General features: G+C 40.8%; 1 protein-coding gene across 1 annotated transcript in view; it reads right to left on the bottom strand.

Moving 5' to 3' along the window:
* Positions 1-21,799, bottom strand: part of csmd3b (CUB and Sushi multiple domains 3b) — a 383,486-nt gene that overhangs the window by 281,574 nt on the left and 80,113 nt on the right. The window contains exon 2 of the mRNA XM_039820294.1: positions 18,147-18,369. Coding sequence (XP_039676228.1) covers positions 18,147-18,369 — 223 coding nt within the window. The remainder of the gene's footprint in view (positions 1-18,146; positions 18,370-21,799) is intronic.

Below are 21,799 nucleotides of genomic sequence, written 5' to 3' on the forward strand. Positions count from 1 at the left end.
AGAAATGGGGAAAAACTGTTCAGTACAAGACAACAACAAAAAGCCAGCCATAGCAGAAATCTGGTGGTGTTGTCAAATACTGGAGGGGAAGGTATCCCAAAGCTTTAAATTCTCTAGATAACAAAATTCAATGCAGAGGCCAATTCAGCGAGAAGAATGTGACAGAAAAAATGTGTTTATGTATGTTCACCCCCCGTTCATCCTACATACTCAGTTTTCTCCTTTCCTCTTCTCCCCTCCTGTCATCCCAATCTGGCCTCTCTTCCTTTCACCATCCCTCTCTCTCTCTCTTCATCTCCCCCTCTGCCTCCCTCTGTTTAATCTGTATGTATTGCCAGGCAGTGTCTCCATTTCTCCCTCCAGGGGCAGTGGGCCAGCTCTGTGGCTGATCACAGTGATCCCTCCCTGAGGAACAGTCTTCCCGACACCTTGGTGACTGGCCTGGAGGAGCTGTGTGTGTGTGTGTGTGTGTGTGTGTGTGTTGTAATGGGCAGCTTGAGGGGCTTACCAGCTTAACCACTGGAATTACTGGAACATATACACACACACACACACACACACACACACACACACACACACACACACACACACACACACACACACACACACACACTCCGGTGACTGTCAATATTACCAGACATGAGAGTCATCCAAAGTATATTGGCTGACTTGTTACGCCGCCCTGGTTCTCATTAGCCGGCTATCCATCCAAAACAAACGGGGTTAAGCCTGTTTTATGGTTCTGCGGAGGCTCCACACAGAGCGTAGCCTACGTAAGTGGCCTGATGTTTATACTTGTGCGCTGGTGTGTGCGTCAAGCCGGCATGTCTGTGTGTGTGGGGAGTGGGTGATAGAGCGAGGGAGAAGTGAGAGAGTGATGGCGATTAGCTTCGGAGCGAGTACCGACTCTTGAGTCCTAGTGAGTGAAACAAAGTGTCTCCCCTGTGCTTTCTGACCACAGTGGGAAATCTTTAGCAGGAAAAGTTAACCCTCTCCTTGATTTCATGTTGTTTATGGAGAAGGAGAACCAGTGAAACCTTAGTCTAGCATTGCCAGACCTATTTTCTCAGCAATGTGGAGTAAGGTCTGGCTACTTCACACATACATTCTGGGATGGGATAGGAGAAAAAAAAACGCCCTGGGTTGTTTGCATTTCTTTAAACCAATCACAATCGTCTTGGGTGGCGCTAAGCTCTGGACGCAGCGATGGTGGCTCTGCAAAATGGTCTCGGGAAGGAACTTGTTTTGGTGGAACATTTGCACTCCACAAAGTTAACTGTTCACACTATACAGTTACGTAAGCTATTTAATTAGCTGGATACAGGGTTAAACATAATTTGCTTTAACCACTTTATCGCAGTGTGTACACAGCAATCCTCTCCAAATGGTCCCAAAATGTCCAGTTAGATAGTAAATGCTGGAAATATTTACCTTGTAAAACTTTACAATAATTCCCAGAAGAAGAAAAAAACAAGCTGGCCTGCCTTGTTGCACAATCAAAATTTTCTTCATAACCTGCCATTTTTAGCATGTAGCTTTGTAGCTCGAAGTTTGTTGTTGTTTTCCGAAGCGAACAGAGTGACATGTCAGGCAATTATCCTGGAAATGTACTTCCGTTGATCCAGACTAGTGTAACCTAGACATACATTGAAGCGGAACTGCACAAAAATGTTTGTTAACTCTGATGCTGTAACAGTTCCCAAAGAATTGCCAAAGTGTTGCTGATTTTATCACAAAGGCAAATCTTGCTGTTGCCAAGATTGACTATAAGCTTCACTGTTTTTTTTTTGGAAAGCATTACTTCTTAACACACACACACACACACACACACACACACACACAATTGCCTTGTTTATTGCCACTCAGATTTGCAATGACAAGCTTAAGGTTTCACGACAAGTGCCAACTGCCATAAGTGTTTGTGCGTGCCTTGCTCATATTATGTTAAGTCTCCTATGAATATTTATGAACGGTAGGTATACACATCTTTGTACTTCCAAGTGAGTGGTTACAAAGCCAACAAAAGGCTTATTGACATCAGACTTTAGAAAAAAGATTGAGTTAGCACTTTCACAAAATATTTGTAAAAATTGTTAGAAAAACACTGCTCTCAGTTATGATTCATTTCTAAGAACATTAAAGGAAAATTCTGGCCAATTTTTACGTTAATCTTGATTGCTATAAATATGCGAGTACAGTCGATAGAAAAAAAAAATTACCCGAATCGGTGTAGTCAACACAGAGTTGCTGCATCTACGTCTACGAGCTTCCACTCAGCTAAAACCGCAGTTGTCGGGGCAAGTTTTAGAGTGCCTTTTGTGCCTCTTAACAGACACAAAATGCAATTAAAATGTCTGTGCAACATGAACAGGGCCCTTACGTGACAACAAGATACGTTTTCAACTCAGACATTGTTTAAATTCACCTACCCTGTCTTAATCCTGCCGGTAGCTAGCTCGCCCTGCCAGCTGCTAGCTGCTAGCTGCCGTGTGTTCAGTCAGGCTTCTGTGATAATCATCATGCAGCAGTTCCGGGTGTATTTGTAGCTCATCCATTTTGTGTGCGATCGATCTGGTGTTGGTGAGTAGGAGGCTTGGCAGTGGCGATCTGTGGGGTAGTTCCCTTAGCCGGGCTAGCAGGCCAGACCGGCATCCTTGCTGTAAAAATTGGCCGGAAATCTCCTTTAAGTTCCCCCATTATTAAAGAAAGAACAGTTTCTACTGTCAAGGTTGGTTCTTAGTATACAGTATATGCGCATTACTCATACACCATCATTGTTACAAAGATTATGTCAACCACTCACTTGAAATATCTGTAGCCTACGGTTCTAAGTAATATATTTTATGAGTAAAAGTTCATTTTTGGGTATAGAGTTTCTTGGCTGATTCACCCAGTTATATTTTACATGGATTATGAGTTCATGTTAAGTAATGTACATAATTAAATGTGAAACCCATTGCATTGTTCATATGGCAGTTTCTGAAGTAGAAGTTTGCCTTTATCAAGCACTGAGAGGTGGTTAGTATTTCAATTTGCTCATTGTAATGGATAGGTCATTGCATATGGTGTGAAGCGGCGCACATTTTCTCTCATAAGACTACTAAAATGAGGAGGAAAAAAAAATCAATTAACACCAGCCCCAGGTGTATTAATGCATGCCGACATAATCTTTATGGGCTACAGTGGCCACAATATGACACAAAGAATAGGAGCTCCAAAGTCTCAAGAGACATATTTCACCAGGGGATTTGACTCTTGAATATTGTACTGCACTGTTAAAAGTTATTGTAATGATTATAATTATAATATGTGCCTGGCTGAGCTGAGAAGAACAGAGCTGGTTATCAGTACTGAATTAATGACATTTATAGGAAGGATTGAGAGAGAAACAGATGGGGTGGGTGGGGTGGGGGGGTTTGAATTAATATTGTGAAAAGAGAGACACAGAGAGTGGATGAGAGACAGCAATTAAGAAACAGAGAGATGAAAGAGTGAATTACAATCATTCAGAGAAAGGCAGACATTGACGGAAAGACAGACAGATTGTGAGAATCAGGCAGGAGTGATGATGAACTGAAAGCTTAAGTTCAGAGCAGACGGTGACTAGAAAGTAAATATTAGAAACAGAGACATTTTGTAATTTGAAGAAAAGGAGTTATGAATGATGAGCTTTCCATCAGGAAATTATATTTCAATGAACATAACACTGTTTGTTCTCTCTGTCTTCCCTCCTTTGTGTGAGTTGCAAAAATAAATTTTATTAAAGAGGTAAAAAAGTAGTATTAAAGAGGAAAAAAAGCAACATTTAAGAAAAGGTGTTTGTAGTGTCAGATTAAGGTACCCCCTCCCAGAGCCACAAATCTAATGCCATGTGCCCTTTTTACAGCACTGCATTCACATTAAATAAAAACACGGCTGATTTCTTAAATAGCTGAAAATAGCTTTGCAACTTCCAATGAAAGTATCCCTCTGCGACGCACAAATACACTCACATCCTGAGCATTTCCCTGCACACAAGGCTTAGCAATTATGAACAAATCAATGCAAGTCCACACAACATTCCCTCCTCAAAGTTTTCTTGCAAGGATCATTACACCACACTGGGCTCCTGATGGACACCCACAGTGCCAAAATGTAATAAAATTGGTGCAGCAACACAATTATCGAGACAGGGTTTATTTGGTTTATGCAAGTTAATTTGTGTCCAGCACAAGTGGACTGTTGATATCAGGTACAGTCCATGTACGTCTTCACAATTTTCTATTAACTATGTTGATTAACAACGATATTTAAAAAGAGATAGGAATTTCTTGTGGAGATGCTGTGTGCACACAGCATCTACTGTACTAATATTATTGCATACCTGCAAATAAACATTGCCTCCTATTCCCTTGGTACTGGAAGGCATGCTGTGTTCTTACAGCTAGGGCTGTGACGAGAAACGCATCACTGCAATACAGCGGTTTTGGGGATTTCATCATACAAACTAGCCAATCATTTTATTAGATGGGCTACTAATACCTTGTCTTTTCTCTTTATAACAACTGGGTACTACAGGTAAGAGTGCTTTATCTTGGGTCTAAAAAAAGTTACTTGATTTGGGATTTGACTTGCCTTAACTAAGGACTCGATATCGTCCATCGTGATGGCTGGCCGACATCACGATGGAGAGCCACCATCGTGATGCCACGGCCCCCACCCTGTCAAACACACTAATCCTATTGACAAGTGCGTTGATCGGTTTTAAACTAGCAAATACACTTGCTTCGGACTTTGCGCTGCGCATGGTGCAAGATAGGGCCCCTTAAGTGGAAGCTACTTTTCCCCCCCTTACGTGCAACGTATTTGTGAATCATTGAACCATCTGCTGTGAAACTAAATGTCGTTTACTTCTCTCTCTCCCGTATCAATTAGCATCGCTCACCAACACAGCGGGCGGGGGGGGGAGAAAAAAAGGGTAAAAAGGGGAGGGGTTCTTTCTCCCCTCATTGGACTGAGTTTGTCGACACTACTCTGTGCGTGCATCAATAAGTAAGTCTGATGTCCTGTAGGTACGAGACGATGTTATGCAGGATTTATGAATGTACGTTAGCAACAGTAGGCTAATTCACGAGGGTGCTATTTTATGTGTGAGCTAATATTGCGCATCCGTTCATGTGCGCTGCAAGAGTTATGTTTCTGTTTATTGAATGCGTTATTCAGTGCAAACATAACCGAGAATGTAGTTTAAACTCAGTAATGATGGTATGTTAGGTTATTACTGTCGCTCTGTTGAAGGCAGACGTTCCATTGTACTGTCGTTACGCAGATCACGGACATCTGATTGACTTTACTGCACCGTACTTAAGTGAAAGTAGGTCACGTTGTAAAACCTACCAGCAGGGCACCATTTACAGAGGGCATTTACATGTATGTCGAATCGTTTCTATGTTAACTGTTGGCCCATAGTAGTAGAAAAAAATATTTATGTAAAGAGATTTGAGCTACCCCCCCCCCCCACCCACGACAATATCATCGTCCATCGCCATGTTTTACTGTAAACATCGTCAATTGCCAATTAAGGGGACATCGCCCAACCCTAGACTCGACTTGACATAACCTGTGACTTGACCAAAAAAAACTCGAGACTTGCTTCTTGAGACTTGGACCAAATGACTTGAGACTTACTTGGGACATGAGCAAAGATAACTTGGTCACAACACTGGTGATTAGGGCTGGGCAATATATTGATATTATATCGATATCGTGATAGTAGATATCGTCTTAGATTTTGGATATCGTAATATCGTGATATGACATACGTGTTGTCTTTTACTGGTTTTAAAGGCTGCATTACAGTAAAGTGATGTACTTTTCTGAACCAGATTGTTCTAGCTTTTCTATAAGTTGCCCCCCCCCCACCCTCGATGACACATTACTCACATTACTGATGATTATCTAAAAACTAAGTGTGAAGATATTTTGTTAAAGCACCAATTGTCAACCCTAGAATATCGCCGCAACATCGATATTAGGGCTGAATCGATTCCTCGAATAACTCGAATAATCCTCAAAGCAAAATTCTTTGCCTGGAAGCTTCGTTAAATCAATGTAATTAAGGTTGTACCGCTCACTGTGTTTCCGCACGGAGGATTATTACTAGCGCACAAGAGGTTGAAGCTTCTGTGGACACAAGACTGACGGCCCAGATTACCAATGAAGGAAGACAGCGAAAATAGTGAGGGGCTAAGAGAAGAGACAGGCGAGAGAAACGACAGAAAGTTTGGGATCATTTAAAGCTGCAAACATGCTGCTACATCATCTCAGTAGAAAACATCCAGTCTACTCCACCATTCCACGGAACGAGCCCAACACGAGGTAACATTAGCGTCTGCTGCTCTCGTCCACCGCGCTGTTTTACACAACTACAGCATGCTACTCTGCAAACAGCGATGTTTTACATACAAGCTAAAATGAAATCTGTTGGTTTGTAGTCTTACTGTTTATTAGTTTGCTACTAATCTTTGGAAACTTAGCTGCTGCCAGAGACTAACCAGCCCCTCCCCCCTGGAGCGGTTAACCTCCTCATGGCTACTTAATATGCACGTGAATGACGTCATCATGCCGGTGATGTCTGCATTCTTTATTCTTTCTCCTTTATCCTCACTGTGTATTAGCCTTCTGAAAATGTGTCCCCCAGAACAGTGTAGTCGAATAGCCCTGCTGTAAGCTTTGTACCGTCACATTTACCCTCAGGTTAGTGAACAGCTCTTTGGCATATCCAGTGCAAAGAGCCAGAGCCAAGAAGGGGGGTGAAAAATATTAACATTTGGGCCACCAAAAATGTACTTCTTTTTTTTAAGGGTCTTGGAATTTGGCAATAAAATGTTTTGCTTTTTCTAAAAAAGTAAACCTGTCTATTTAGTAAACAGCAATAATAAATATTTACTATTGCTGTTTAAGTACTATTTCTTACTAAGTATTTCTTATCCGATTACTCAATTAATCAATGGAATAATCAATGGAATAATCTGTAGAATACTCGATTACTAAAATAATCAATAGCTGCAGCCCTAATCGATATTGAGGTATTTGGTCAAGAATATCGTGATATCTGTTTTTCTCCATATCGCCCAGCCCTACTGGTGATATCTACAGATAACGTTCAATTCAATATTAGGGTTGGGTACCGAAACCCGGTTCCACTATGGTACCGGTTCCTACGCAAACGGTAGTATTCGGACCGGATTAGAACGCGAATTTCGGTTCCGACTGAAATATTTTCCCTGTCGCTCTGGACAGCGGCAGCTTCTTCTTTTTTTCCGCTCCCTTTTCTGCCAAGTGGCGCACGTGCCCGCTCGCGGTGTGAAGCGCGTGTCCGCGCTATTCCCCCGACATGCACTCTACAATCCCTGCTGATAGACTCCTTTTTGTATATGCTCTGAAACGGACGTAAAAATATCCCACTTTCTCTGTAGTCTACCGTTAGCTAGCTACCGTAAATGTAGGCTACTTTTAAAATGGCATATTATCCCTCTGGGCTCACCAAAACGGACGTGAAAGCATATTAACCATTCACTGACTGCACGTGATCGCTAGTAAACATATTACACTTGCTCTGCTAAGTCTATTGTTCAGGACAAGAGCCTGTAGCCTGGTGGTGGGGGAGGCGATAGAGGCGAGACAGCCTCCCCAAATTGTCTGCCCTTTCAAACTCCTACCTGTGTGTGTACAGACCTCGTGGACGTCTGAGAGAGTTTTCTCCTGGGCAGGACATACCATAAGTCAGGAGAGGTGTCCTATCTTGCCAGAGAAGGCAAATATGGTCACTTTTCTGCAAAGAACAGCTAAAGTTTGAAGCTGGTTGGCATACCAACTCAACATTTATTTAGTTGTTACTTGTTAATAGTGTAACTGTTATTTGTTAAATTATTGTAGCTGTGTGTTAGGTGACTTAGGTTTACTTATTAGATATTTAAGTACTTTAAAACATTAATATATTGTTAAATTTAAATAATTTTCAATAAAAAAAACTCCATAAAAAGCCTTTCTTTTATGTCATTTTTCAGTTTTTCAAGAATCGGTTTAGGAATCGTTTAGAATCGGAATCGTTTTATAAGTAAGTTTTATATCGGAATCGTAAAAATCCAAACAGTACCCAACCCTATTCAATATATAATACGGAGTAGGGAAGGGAAGGACTCGGCCAGACATTTCTCCGTTCTCAGCTGAGATGAACGGCATTGCGCTGCTGTGTTTTACAATTGCACTTTAGACTGCATGAATTAGCCTTCTTAACAAAGTCAAAACATTCTATGCACAGGCAAATATAAAGTTATTCTGATTTTTAAGCAAAAAAAATGCTGGTCTTGGCCTCATACACAGGAGCATGCAGGGAGAAAAGCCTTGAAAAAAGCCACAAAAAGACAAAATGAAGAGAAACTTTTCTCTTCCTTCCTGTCTATTTAACCTGAGCAAAGCTGTTTGGATCTTCTAGCACACATGCACACACAAACAAACACACACACACACCTCTTACCCCCTACAGGGCAGAACTGATGCAGGAAGAGATGAAATACCACTACCTCAGGGGTAAACACACCTCGGTTCACACTCACACAAACGGCTCACTCACTTACATACACACACACACACACACACACACACACACATATACATCTACACCTCTTGCTTTCTTCCCAAAAAAAGTGTACTCAATTCCACTCAGGAATATTGTCCAAACATCAAAGACCATATTTGCTTATTTTCACACCAATCACACACTCCCGTTTCCCACGGCCTTTGTGTTGCACGTAGTGCATGTTTTCAATGGTCATGTTTCCATCTAATTGTCAAGTGAATTTTAAGCGAACTTTTGAAATGTCGCAAAAAATGAAGGAAAAATGCGAATTATAAGTATTGCCATCAATTGGTGTTATGTGTATTTGCGGCGCGTTTGCTAAATGCTGCGCATTTGTTGTCAAATTTATGAAGATGTTTTCTTAATTTACTCATCGTCTATTTGCATCTGTTTCATTAAGTTGCAGTGCGTTTGCCCCTGTCGGCCACCGTAATAACATAATACACAGTAACTGATTTCAGACTAGTTGCACAAATTCTCCAGAGAGCGACAGAAATGCTATACCACACCCAGATAACACTTTCCCAAAGAGTTGTGATAAGTCACAACTGGTCAACCTAATTACCACTAAATTGAAATTAGAAATTCTGGCAATCTGACGGTGGGGTAAGACGAGCATTCTAGTGCAACTATCACACTGCACTCTGTCCAGAGTAAAACAAAAGGCTGCCAGGTCCCTGACTAGTCCATTTGCTCTCACCTCTCCTACAGTCCTGCTTTCCTCCCCTGTAACCTCAGTCAGTCAGTCACTCATTGACCTGACAAATGCCCCTGCTTCAGTTCCTTCACCAGCCCCAGGTCCCAAGACTTCGGTGACATCTGACAAAATAAGACTTCAGGGCCGCTGTTTCCCCCCGTGTTTCGGTTTAACGAGAGGCCATGTTAACTGGCGACCATCAGCCAAATGCGTCTGCTGTTGTCGTAGTGACGACAGCTGTTGAAAACGGGAAGAGAATACGTAGCTGTCCGCGTGAATGCCTTTCAATTAAGTTGTCATTAAAATGTTAAAACAACGACGTTTACGTTACCTCTCTGACTTGTCTTTGGAGTGTTGTCTGAGGAAACTTGTCAGGTCGCGGTTTGAATGTGGCTTGCTGTTAAGGAAAACAGGAAGACAGCGTTGCTCTTCCTGTTAATGTCTATAATACGTTTTATTGAATAGACCTATTAGTCTTCAGATCTTGTTTAAGTAAACACATGTCACGCATGGATGTATTAAGAGAATGATGTCCCGTAGAAAACTATGTAGCCCTTTTAAAAGTAGAAAATAAACTAATAAACAACTTGGATTCGAACTCATACCATTGTGGGGGAAAAAAAACATCTCAGCTGTCTAACGCACTGCGCCACCAAATTGCATTGTTGATTGATGGGCATGGCATGATATGAACTCAAACGTCACACAGAGTCTCTTAAAATTTGGAGGTAGCCAGATCAAGTTGTGACCATAACCACACTGCATGCAAATAACTGACAAGCTGCTCTTGCTCAGAAATTGTCTTTGTTTTGTTTGATTCTCACAAAAATGCACGTCTTGTATGTTTGTCTTGTTTGTTATTTTTTTTTTTTTTTAGTTTTCAGCTGTGATCAAGAATGAAAATCTACGGAATTTAGCTGACTGTTTTTCTGCTTGGGTTGGAGATGTTTGAACATTCTGAGTTTTATTTTTAATTATTTTAATTTGTTGAAAATCTGCAGAAAATTCTGCGGAATTCTGCCTCCACGTGGCCCTGGATATATGCAACAACCTCAAGCATACCCTTGCACTGATAGATTTTTATCTCCAAGACATATAATCGTTGGAAGAAAAGTGCAAACAAACAAACAACAATGGAGATATTTTAGAGATTAATGTCATATAAAACTTGTTATATCAAATGGGGAAAATTTACCGTGAGTGGTTGTTCAAAATAAATTGACCATAACAGTCTGCCTCTCAATCTGTCTGAAACCACAAATAAAACATTTAACACTACATTTAAGTCTAAATCTGTGTTGTTGACCTCTGTATAAATGTAATCCAGACATTCTAACCACATTTCTAAGGATCAGGGGCTGAGATTATAAAGATTGGAGCCAGTCAGACTGTTGACATACATCCACACAAACCTAGTTTTACTTTAGTAAATGGTTTAAGAACAGATTTGCTTGCACAAAACAAACAAAGCCACTAGATGGAATGGACAGATTGACAAATTGCATTGATCAAATATTCATACAGTGACCGGATACAACTTCAGTAGCTGTTTTTGCGAGCCTGACTTTGCAGTTTCTTGCTCTAAAACATAAACTGACATCTGAAGTGTGCACAAGTAAAGACAATAGTTATAATGGAAAGCAAGGTCTACACAAATCTTTGAATTTCAATGCATGAACACCAGAAAATCATCTGTAAGGATGCTGCAATGAATATTCCCACAATGGTGAAAGAAAGGTGCTGAAAAAAGAAACAATATATAAATTTGACATCTCAAAAGAGATAGTAAAAAATCAAGTATAACCAGACATGACAATTATTAGGGCCTGTATATCTCCAAAGAAACAATATGGTAACCACAAAAATGTGAATTCTTCCTTTTACCATTTAGTTTCCATTAAAAGCAATCCTAGAGCCTGTGCCTCTCACTTTACTAAACATTACATGAGTTAATCCTCTGTGTGCCCTAAATGTGTAAAATTATTTTATTTCCACATGCTGTCTCGATTTTGTTTATAGCAGAAATGTGGGCTGCAGATACCTCCTCATTGAAGCATGTCCCCCTGGTTATACATTTTTAAATAAACCCAGATTTTCAGGTCTGGGTGGGAAGGAGTGTCTAAATGTAGGGTTTCAGTAAGTGGTCTTTGAATTGCTCTCAATTATTTATCTAAGACTCCCCCTTGTTTCCTGTGAATTGATTCATTATTCTCCAAAACCCAATCATGACTTTATTTCAGCATTCTGTGACCCACTTTTTGTTGCAATGAGTGAGAAAGTGATTGTCGTTTGACTTTATTTTGCGTGTTGACAGCAATGACAAATAAGCATTTAAGCTTTTGTCAAAGCTTTTGACTGTCAACAACATATCGTCAGTCCCACACACCATTGGGATCAAATCCTCAATCTGGTTATTTCCTATTTTAATCCTGAAAGTCTGTCAAAGAAAGACTTGTACTGTTTCTGCCATTGTTACATTTCATCCATCTATGCTCAAAAACTTTCAGACGCTCACACATTATTAATTCCCAGACAGCTGTTAAATTCTCTGAGGTCTACTTTGTTGTCCTAATCAAGTCTTCCACTCAAACAATTTCTGTGCCACGACCTTACCAGGCATTCACATTTCCTATGGCAAAACATCAGTGAGTGACAGGAAGCCATTCATTTCAAATGGCAGCTTGTAACACAGGAAGACATCAGCTACAGCTACAATATGCATGGTGACAGGACGAAAGCAACTGAGGTGACAAGGGAAAGCAGTGTTATGTCGGACTTTATGCAAATGTTTACCAAACCAGGAAACAGTGCTTGTCTGTCAGCGTCAAAAGAAATGAATAAACAGCAATGATTCAACTTTTGGTCTAAGTAAATAAACACATGAATATGGTTGCAACAGAACACAACTGTTTTCATGAACAAACAAAGCCATGAAAATAACCAACACTTATCTGTGCTATAATTTAAGGTTATTTAAGCATGTTTTAAAGATCCATCCATCTTCGTCCGCTTATCCGGGGTCGGGTCGCGGGGGGAGCAGCTCCAGCAGGGGACCCCAAACTTCGCTTTCCCGTGCCACATTAACCAGCTCCGACTGGGGGATCCCGAGGCGTTCCCAGGCCAGGTTGGAGATATAATCCCTCCACCTAGTCCTGGGTCTTCCCCGAGGCCTCCTCCCAGCTGGACATGCCTGGAACACCTCCCTAGGGAGGCGCCCAGGGGGCATCCTTACCAGATGCCCAAACCACCTCAACTGGCTCCTTTCAACACAAAGGAGCAGCGGCTCTACTCCGAGCTCCTCACGGAGCTTCTCACCCCTATCGCTAAGGGAGACGCCAGCCACCCTCCTGAGGAAACCCATTTCAGCCGCTTGTACCCCGGATCTCGTTATTTCGGTCATGACCCAGCCTTCATGACCATAGGTGAGGGTAGGAACGAAAACTGACCGGTAGATTGAGAGCTTTGCCTTCTGGCTTAGCTCTCTTTTCGTCACAACGGTGCAATGTTTTAAAGATGCTGACATAAAATTACCTTGATCTTCTTCAGTGTGGCTTTGTTAAGCACTTGCCATATTATCAGAAATGACAAAAAACTGTTACTGGCATTTCTATTACATGATAAATGAATAAATGTTCAAACCAAAGGATAACCACAAGCTGAAAAGCCAACAACATAATGTGACAAATGACCAATGAAGACAATTAACAGACTTCATTTCAAAATGTCACACTGTCTGTTTAAGGGTCTCTTAGGATAAATCAAGCACACCTCAGGAGGCTCCAATATAATTCAAAAATGATTACTTACAAACACACTCTATCTTTGCCTCTTAACTCTGCCTCTCTGTCACCTGTTTTCTTCTTCATCTCTATTTGTGACTCCGTCTTCACTGTTAATGAGCATGTTAATGTCCACACTGGTATCACAGGAACTGTTTCACCTAACACTTTAATCCCCTTAATTAAAACCTTTTTTTATTTATTTTTTATAAATCTAATTAATAAAACTCTCCCTTGAAGAGCTACAATGGAAATTGTTAGGACAATTACATATTTATTAGGTCATATTTCTTCCAGGTAATTCACTTAAATATTATTAGCAATTAAAAGACAGAATTAAAGATTTTTTTTGGAGAAAATAGTCTATATGTCTTCAAAAGCTTTTGGAGGACAAAGTCTGCTTTTACCTAGTTGTCACTGACCAAAAAGCAACACTAGAATGATAATGAGGTCCTATGCAATATTAATGTGTTTTAGATCTTGGTCGTTACAGGGTGTGAGTGCATCGTGGGTTTCAAAACTCTACAGAGATTATGAACAAGACTCCCATTTATCATATTTATTTGTTGCACTCATATCATGAAGAGGGTGGACAGGTGAGACAAGACCCACCCAAAGTTCAAAACACTCTGTCACAGTCAATAATTCCAACTTCATACCAGAGTTAATAAATAATCGAGGGGGGGTGAATTGTTATTTCACAGTGCTTGAATCTGTGTTTAGCATGAAAGTCAGTTAATAATATGGATTATCAGTCAGATCAGACGTACGTTTCACACAAGTGCTCGCTTGCTGTGCTGTCAACAGGCCAGGCTGGAAACGCAGCAATGAGGTGCCCTTTTGTTGTTTATAAAAATGTATCCATTGAAAAATCACTTTAAATCTTGATTAAAGTGTCAGTGGTGAAACTCGTCAATAGATGTGACCCTGATTGGATGAAAAGCAGCTTGTTCTCACTCCCAACTCTTAAATACTGACGATTGGTCAGTGGCTCTCAGCGTCGGATACCAAATCACAAAAATCACCCTTCAGCATCTGTATGGAACGCACTGGGTATAGCACAGCTTGATCGCGGCATGGTAAGATGACGTAGTATCAAGAGCGACAATGAAAGACGCAAAATCCGCATAGGGAGATTGGTTGGGGCGGTGGATGGGTCAAACAACACAGGACTTTCACCCGGGAGACTGGGGTTCATGTCCCGTTCTTGTCCCGCGTCACTGAAATGTACATTTAGTAACCCCACCCACGTTCTTTTCCTAAAAAGCCGCATGTCAGATTAACGAACATCCTGACCCAGAGCGTCAAAAAGTGACGCCAAGAGTCCTGACCAAGCGAGTCTAAATATGACGCTAAAGGAGACTTTTTGCATCAATAACAAACGACAAAGGCACCTGACCTTGATGGGAGTGAGAATGTGTTGTCTTGAACGTTTATCATAAAAAAAAAAAAACTGCCTGTACAATTTTCATACCTTTTTCAGAAATCATGCCATTGATTTTATGTTGTGTTTCAAATGGAGGAAATGATAGCCTGCTTTAGAGTACAGACGAGGTGAGTGTCAGTCATGTGACATTAGAAATTTGAACAATCTTGACAGATTGGACTAGTGTGTGTATTTTGTGTGCGCGCGTGCGTGTGTGCGTGTGTGCGTGTGTGAGTGATCCATGTTAATCTCTCTCCCCATAATTACCATTTTCTTGTTAATGGATCTAACCTTTTAATCACCATTTTGCCCTGTGTCCCAGTGCATGTTTGTGTGTGTGTGTGTGTGTGTGTGTGTGTGTGTGTGTGGCGTGTGTGTGTGTGCGTGCGTGCGTGTGTTGTAAGGAGCGAAAGAGAGAGAGACAGAATGAGACAGCAGAGTAATTTGGCTTAACTAGAGGGCCGATTGTAACTATGCAGACCATAAATCTTCCTCACACACAGTGTGCACACGCACCGTATGCATGAATGCATGTGTGCACATATTCACGCAGCACATCATTTCCTGTTATCTCAGATAAGCAGGAAATCCTAATCAAGCAATAAGAGCATAGAGGGCATCTTTCACTTTCTCTCTTCCTATCTGTTTGTTCTCTCTCTTTTTCCTGCAGAATTGGGAAATCACATATTGTATAAAGCCAGAAAATGTCATGGTCACCTCACTCTATACTATTCTATTTTATTCTATTCTATTATTATTTTTGCTCCCTTGTTTAATTAACTCTCTATGGCAATTTGAGCACTAAAAGCCACAGGATTGTCCAAGAAAGGTTGATTATTGCAGCTGACTGATTAGAAATTATGCCTGTTGAACCAGAGGAACATGGTTCATTCCCCACGGCGAGAGAATTGGTTTTCAGCAAACGACCAAGTATCAAGAGGACTCATTTCATCTCTGCATGACCCACATCCTTTTTCCTCAACTGAACCAAAGCAGATTTTCTTGCTTAGCACTATGGTAGTTGCCTCACACTTGCCTAATGTTATTAAAGAAATCTATTTCTGACCTCGACAGAACTTGTTTGTGGCAAACCATGCTGGTCTTAGCATCTCTAGTCTAGCACAGAGTTGCCATCTTTTTTAGTTGTCTTTTCTTTTGTTGGGTGGATCTGATCTATAAGCAGAGATTCCTCCCTGGGTTTGTGCATCCATAACCAAACTGCCTTGAAGAAGAGGAGCCTCTTGGGTGGAGCTTTCCGTGGTTTCCGGTTGGATAATCTTGATTCCACGAATTAGTTCCAGGTGGATTTTCACATCCACAGGATCCAAAATGAAATGAAGAGCTCATTCACAGTTGGTTTCTCATTTCTGTTGCTTCCACAGAATGACACGTGAGCAAGACAGAGAAGCCTCATCCAAAGATCAAACACAACAGCTTATCAGCATAGTATCGAGTCATGTAGTGACTTGACAAAATATTGTCTTCTTCCCATAGCTAGCACATATAATATATTGGTCTGTAATGTTTGGTTTGTATTGGGAAGGAGTAGCTGGAAGAAGTATTCATTCATACCATGTTGCTTTAAATGTTTGGTTCTTCTTGGTAGAGCTTTCCAATTTTATTTTTTTATTTTTTTATTTTATTGACTGATAAAAACAAGTTGTTGTTTTTACTCAACAGATTTAAAGGTAACCGAATACCTCATCATACCTGTCAAGTTTTGGATTTGAAAATAAGGGAAATTTTCCGGCGCCCACCGCAAGCAGTCCCACCACCCCAACCAAGCTCCAGTATCCCTTACATTTTAAGAATGGTGTACAAGAAAGCTAAAATCACCACTTGATGCAGAATGCTGAAAACATTTACAATTTATAACATTGCTTGTCTTTACATTTTATTTTCATTCCACACATTCTTTTCATTTCATATTGCTTTTCTTTTACAGTTTTTCTTTTCATTTCACATAACTTTTCTTTACTCTTTTAGTGAGTTATTGTACAAATTTGTTGCAGACTTTGCATTCTTTAAGATTGTTTTGGAAGGAGTGTATTTGTGGGCTGGGCCAGAGTGGTTTCTAGAGTGGTTTACATGAGAGTAGAGCGCAAACAGTTCTGTTGTCTAACGTCATCCTATTCTCTGTAACAATCTTTCGTATCATGCTAAACACCCTTTCTCAACATGCATTGCTATGGGGAATGCATAGTAAAGCCTTCATAAGTTTTGGCAGCGCACCGTCTCTGTCGTAGCGTCCATCATCTGTCTCTGTTTTTTTTCTTTTTTTTCCCCGCGTTGTCACTCATCATCTGACCTGACACACTCGCTAACAACTGCCACCTACAGTACCTGTAGTAGGCTACTGCAGGTGGCAGTTATCGCGAGGCTAGTGACAGAGCTCAGATTGGGAATGTTTTTTTTTTTTTTACTCCGCTTGGACCCGGGGTATTATTTTTTAATAACGCAGGTTAAAATACGGGAGATTTACGGGAAAATACTAATACGGGAGGACGGCGGGAAAGAAGGGTAAAATACGGGACTTTCCCGGCCAAAACGGGATACTTGACAGGTATGTACCTCATACAAACAAATAATTAAAAGTCTATGCAAAGCTGCTTCTGTGTGAATAAACAAAGCAAAAATATTTACCTTAAAAGTTCTTAGATCCAGAGTTGACAAGGAGCGTTTTGTGGACCAACTTGTGCAACAGTCAAAACCTAATCTCCATTGCATCACATTTTACAGTGAATTAAATAACTTAATAATAATTTAATTGCGGTCGAATGTGAATTGAGTCACAGACAGATGCTATTAGGCACTATTGATTGCCTGATAAAATCATAAGGCAAAGAGAGTTTAATAGCTTATCTGAAATGAGCTTCTTTCTGGGTATTGTGTCTTGCAAGAGGGGCTCGATAAACTAGTTCAATAACTAAAGGGAAGCCGCAGTATCACTGATTGAGCCTGGGCAATTTGCACCCTGTCACTATACAAGGTCATTTGTTCCGCTGCAATAGTATTGCTCGAGAGAATCCAGCCCAGCACCGATAACATCTTGTCTATGTTTGTTGAAAAATATGTTGTTTATGTCGTTATAAAACAGTTGGTTTCCAAAAAAAAATGCATTCATACCAAAACTCCAAAAATAGGATAAATTCAATAATAGAACCAGTACATCTGTCTGGTTCATTTTTGTTTTCAGTTTTCTTTTAAATTCATGAACCCTAATATTTGATCATGTAAACACATTATTTCATGACAGCTCATCATCAGTTGGCAAAAAAACAAAGGAGTACCTTTTCATAGCTTCAGCTTAGACAACTGAAAACTGGCTGCACATCACTGGTGACCTAATAATAAACAATGGGCTATATGCCATAACAGGTGTTTTTGCTGTGTTTGCTGTGCTACTTTCTAATTGCGATTAGAGGATGTTGAACACAAATAATTTGCTGTGAAAGTGGTCCAAATAAAGTGTGTAAAATACAGTTCTAATTTGTCTTACTTAACATTATACTGCCATTACATTATGACTCATAGCAAAACAAAACTGAAAATTTCCACCTTGTCTTTGCCAGTTTTTTACATTTGCACACATGTTTACAAGGAAAAAAAAAACAATGGTCCTACCTGGTTCTGAAGTTAGCAGGGTGTGGGTGTCCATCATACAAGGACAAGAAGTCATATTCTTCTTCTATGGCAAAGGACAAGAACATCAGCTGGATTCGACTTCCTTCCTCCCCGACAATGACCCAGGTGCAGTTCGCCCCATTAGGGTAGCCATAGGGAAAGCCTGGCGATTCTATACTGCCATTTCGGCCTTTCAGTGTACCGCCACATGTATAGATGAAACCTGAAGTGGGGAAGAGAAAGAAAAAAAGATTTGTTCTTATCAGAAATTAAAATTGTGGCAAAGAACAGTTACGGTGTTGTAGAGAAGAGGATAAAGAGACAAAAGAGAAGAAAAAGGAAAGGAGGGGGAGAGAGAGAGAGAGAGAGAGAGAGAGAGAGAGAGAGAGAAAATTATATATAAGGTTTATTAGGTTTAGAGATTAAAGTACACAACAAAACAGCACCGACAAGGACAGAATATTGTATGCGTGTCTTTGTGCATCCATGTGCGTTTCTCTGTGCATGTAACAACTGCAGGGTACTCTCTCTCTCTCTCTCTCTCTCTCTCTCTCACACACACACACACACACACGATTAGTTACACAAACACACACATGCATACACACACACTACTTCTCTGTATTCTTCTGAACCCAACAGCACTACATGGTAATACACGTATCATTTCTACACAACTTTAAATGGATTCATTAGTACTGATCTACTGGCCCAGTCCAATATTGGTGGCTGAATATTCATTATTTCTTTTACAGGTAACAGCGCTAAAAAGTGCCAGTCTGGTACTGAAGCAAATTAATGCTTTACATCAATGTAGAAATAATACACAAGTCAGCATGAGTGATACGAAGTAGGTCAGCCTGGGTCTGATATATCCTGGTTCTTTGATGCCGATGTAGGATTACATATTAATGGAATATATACTGTAGCTAGCGCCAAAACTGTTGAATCAAGTATTTGTCTGAAAGTCTTATACAGTAGCTCCATGGATCTGTAATTTGTGGTGCTGCTAGGAACATACTCTTTTCACGGGCATCCCCCACTGCGAGGGCACAGGGCAGGGTCTGTTTCAGAGCAGCACCCCAGGAGCTGATACTAACATTCAGCATGGGGTGCTTGAACCCAGGTCCTCTGACTGTGGGGGAACTCAGTTGTCACTGGGCTACCCCTTCCACCTGACTAAAAGGCAAAATCAATAAGCGACCAGAGCATTCTCTTGGATTCACCCAGTGGGCCTGTAAAAAATCAAAAGCTGGCTATTCCTTCGGTTTTGCTAACGGATTACTGACGTCAAAATGTGTGACAACAATAGGTCAGTTTTAACAATGCCTTTGAACACAACTTAGCAATTTATAACTGAAGGACATAACCGTTTGTTTCGGTATATATCTACATTGACTGTGTCTATTTGGATGAAAAAACAACAGAGATATGACACAAACTCTTGCACACTATGCAGCATCAAAGGCAGTACATGATTACTTTAGGGAGAGAGAGAATACATACAACTAGATCTTGATGAGCTACAATAGGCTCTTCATCATGGCTCTATGTATGTATTGCCAGGCTGGTAGGTGGAAGAGACAAGTTAAGAGAGAAGGAGTAGAGGAGGAGATGCCAATCTAACAAATACATCAACTGCAAAGACATTATGTTGACTTTTCTCTCTGCATAGTAAAGCAACCCAACATACAAAACATGTCACACCAGCCAATAATTAATGACATTATTTTCAATATTGGAACACCTCAGAGAGCAATATCAGGCTTATACCATGGCTATGTTTCAAAATCTCATCCATTTTCAAATGTTTGTTTATATTCAGTTTAACTTATGTCTAGGTTTATTTCACTGGTGAGTTAAGTGAAAGAAACAAAGCATGAATATGATTTCTAAGTTAAAATGGTGTTACGGCCTCCATTTAACGAAACAAACCCAGGCTCAAAAGGGATTGGAGGATGTAACATATAAAAAGGACGCCAGACACAAGGTTAACAATTAATCAACAAGCTTTATTAAATAATGCAAAAATATTCCCAAACATAGCAAACAAAGAGAAATAAAAAGGGACTGGAGACCCCGGCCAAAAAGAACAAAAGATGGAAAGACGCAGAACCAACCTCGCAATGGGCCGTCGTTCCCCGCGTCTCCCCCTAAATTACCTAAAAGGTCAAACTAATCCTAGATCAAACAAGAGAGACGAATAATCCAGCCCAAACTAACATAATAAACTAAAATAACAAAACTCCAGCACCTAAGTGTGCATGGAGTTTGGGAAACACAAACCTGCTTGAGGAGAAAAATGGTGAGGAGGAAACTCCTTAAAGGTCTGCTGCTTTTTGGATGCTTTTTGGATGCTTTTATATAGGCCTTAGTGGTCCCCTAATACTGTATCTGAAGTCTCTTTCCCGAAATTCAGCCTTGGTGCAGAATTACAGCCACTAGAGCCAGTGCCACTTTCCTTTGAATGTGCCATTCAACTTAGCTCTGGGGAGCTTATTCCCGGGAGCCCTTATGCTTTTTGTCGCACAGCAGTTTTCCTAGGATTAGGGTGGCACCTTAATCATGGTTGCAGCTGTCGTCGTGGTCCTGCTCCGCACCCTGCTATGCCCTGCTACACCCTGCTACGCTCTGCAGTGCCCTGCTACGTCCTGCTACACCCTGTAATGCCCTGCAGTGCCCTGCTACACCATTAACTATTACAACTGCTATTTCTAGTCATAGTTCCATTATTGTTATTGTGACTATTATTGCCACTGTTCATCACACCCCCAACCGGCATCGTCAGACACCGCCTACCAAGAGCCTGGGTCTGTCCAAGGTTTCTCCCTAAAAGGAAGTTTTCCTCACCACCCGAGGTTTCTCCCTAAAAGGAAGTTTTTCCTCGCCATTGTCCCGCTAAATGCTTCCTCTTGGGGGAATTACTGGAATTGTTGGGTCTTTGTAAATTATAGAGTGTGGTCTAGACCTACTCTATCTGAGCAGAGCAGAATACCCAGGGCTCAGTTTACACCTATCGCCATTTCTAGCCACTGGGGGACCTTAGGCAGGCTGGGGGAACTCATATTAATGTTAAAAAAAACTCAAAGTGAAATTTCCATGACCATGGGACCTTTAAAAGTGTGCTGCTGGCTTGCTGTCCATGTGCCTCTGTCCCTTCACTCTCTGCCTTCTTATCACCTCCACGACTACCTGAGCACTGATTACACTCAGTGTGCAACAGGCAGAGGGAGGAGGGCAGAACGAGGGACAGAGAGAGCGAGAGAGAGAGAGAGACACAGAGGGAGAAAACAAGACAGACACCAGAGGCACATGTAACAATGGTTTATAAACTTTTGATGGGAACTGTGTTATTAGTCTCCAAATAGACAATATTAACAGACAGTAATCAGTATCTTCTGTGGTTTTGTCACAACTTAATATTACCATTGGAAAGGGTTGTTAATGTGGATAAGAGGAGTGTGTTGTTTTATCCTTTGCACTTCCTTTTACAGGCTGCTTGTACTAATAAATTAGAGGTGAAGCAAATTCTGCTGCTCTACTTATTCTAAATCTCTCCGGGTTCCAGAGCCTGCTAAATGCCTAAATTGTAAAATGTAAATGTAATTGATCTCCTCGGACTTTACGGTTCACATCAGGATCATTATCTTCTC

The sequence above is a fragment of the Perca fluviatilis genome, chromosome 13 (genome assembly GCF_010015445.1).
Source record: "Perca fluviatilis chromosome 13, GENO_Pfluv_1.0, whole genome shotgun sequence".
Classification (NCBI taxonomy): domain Eukaryota; kingdom Metazoa; phylum Chordata; class Actinopteri; order Perciformes; family Percidae; genus Perca; species Perca fluviatilis.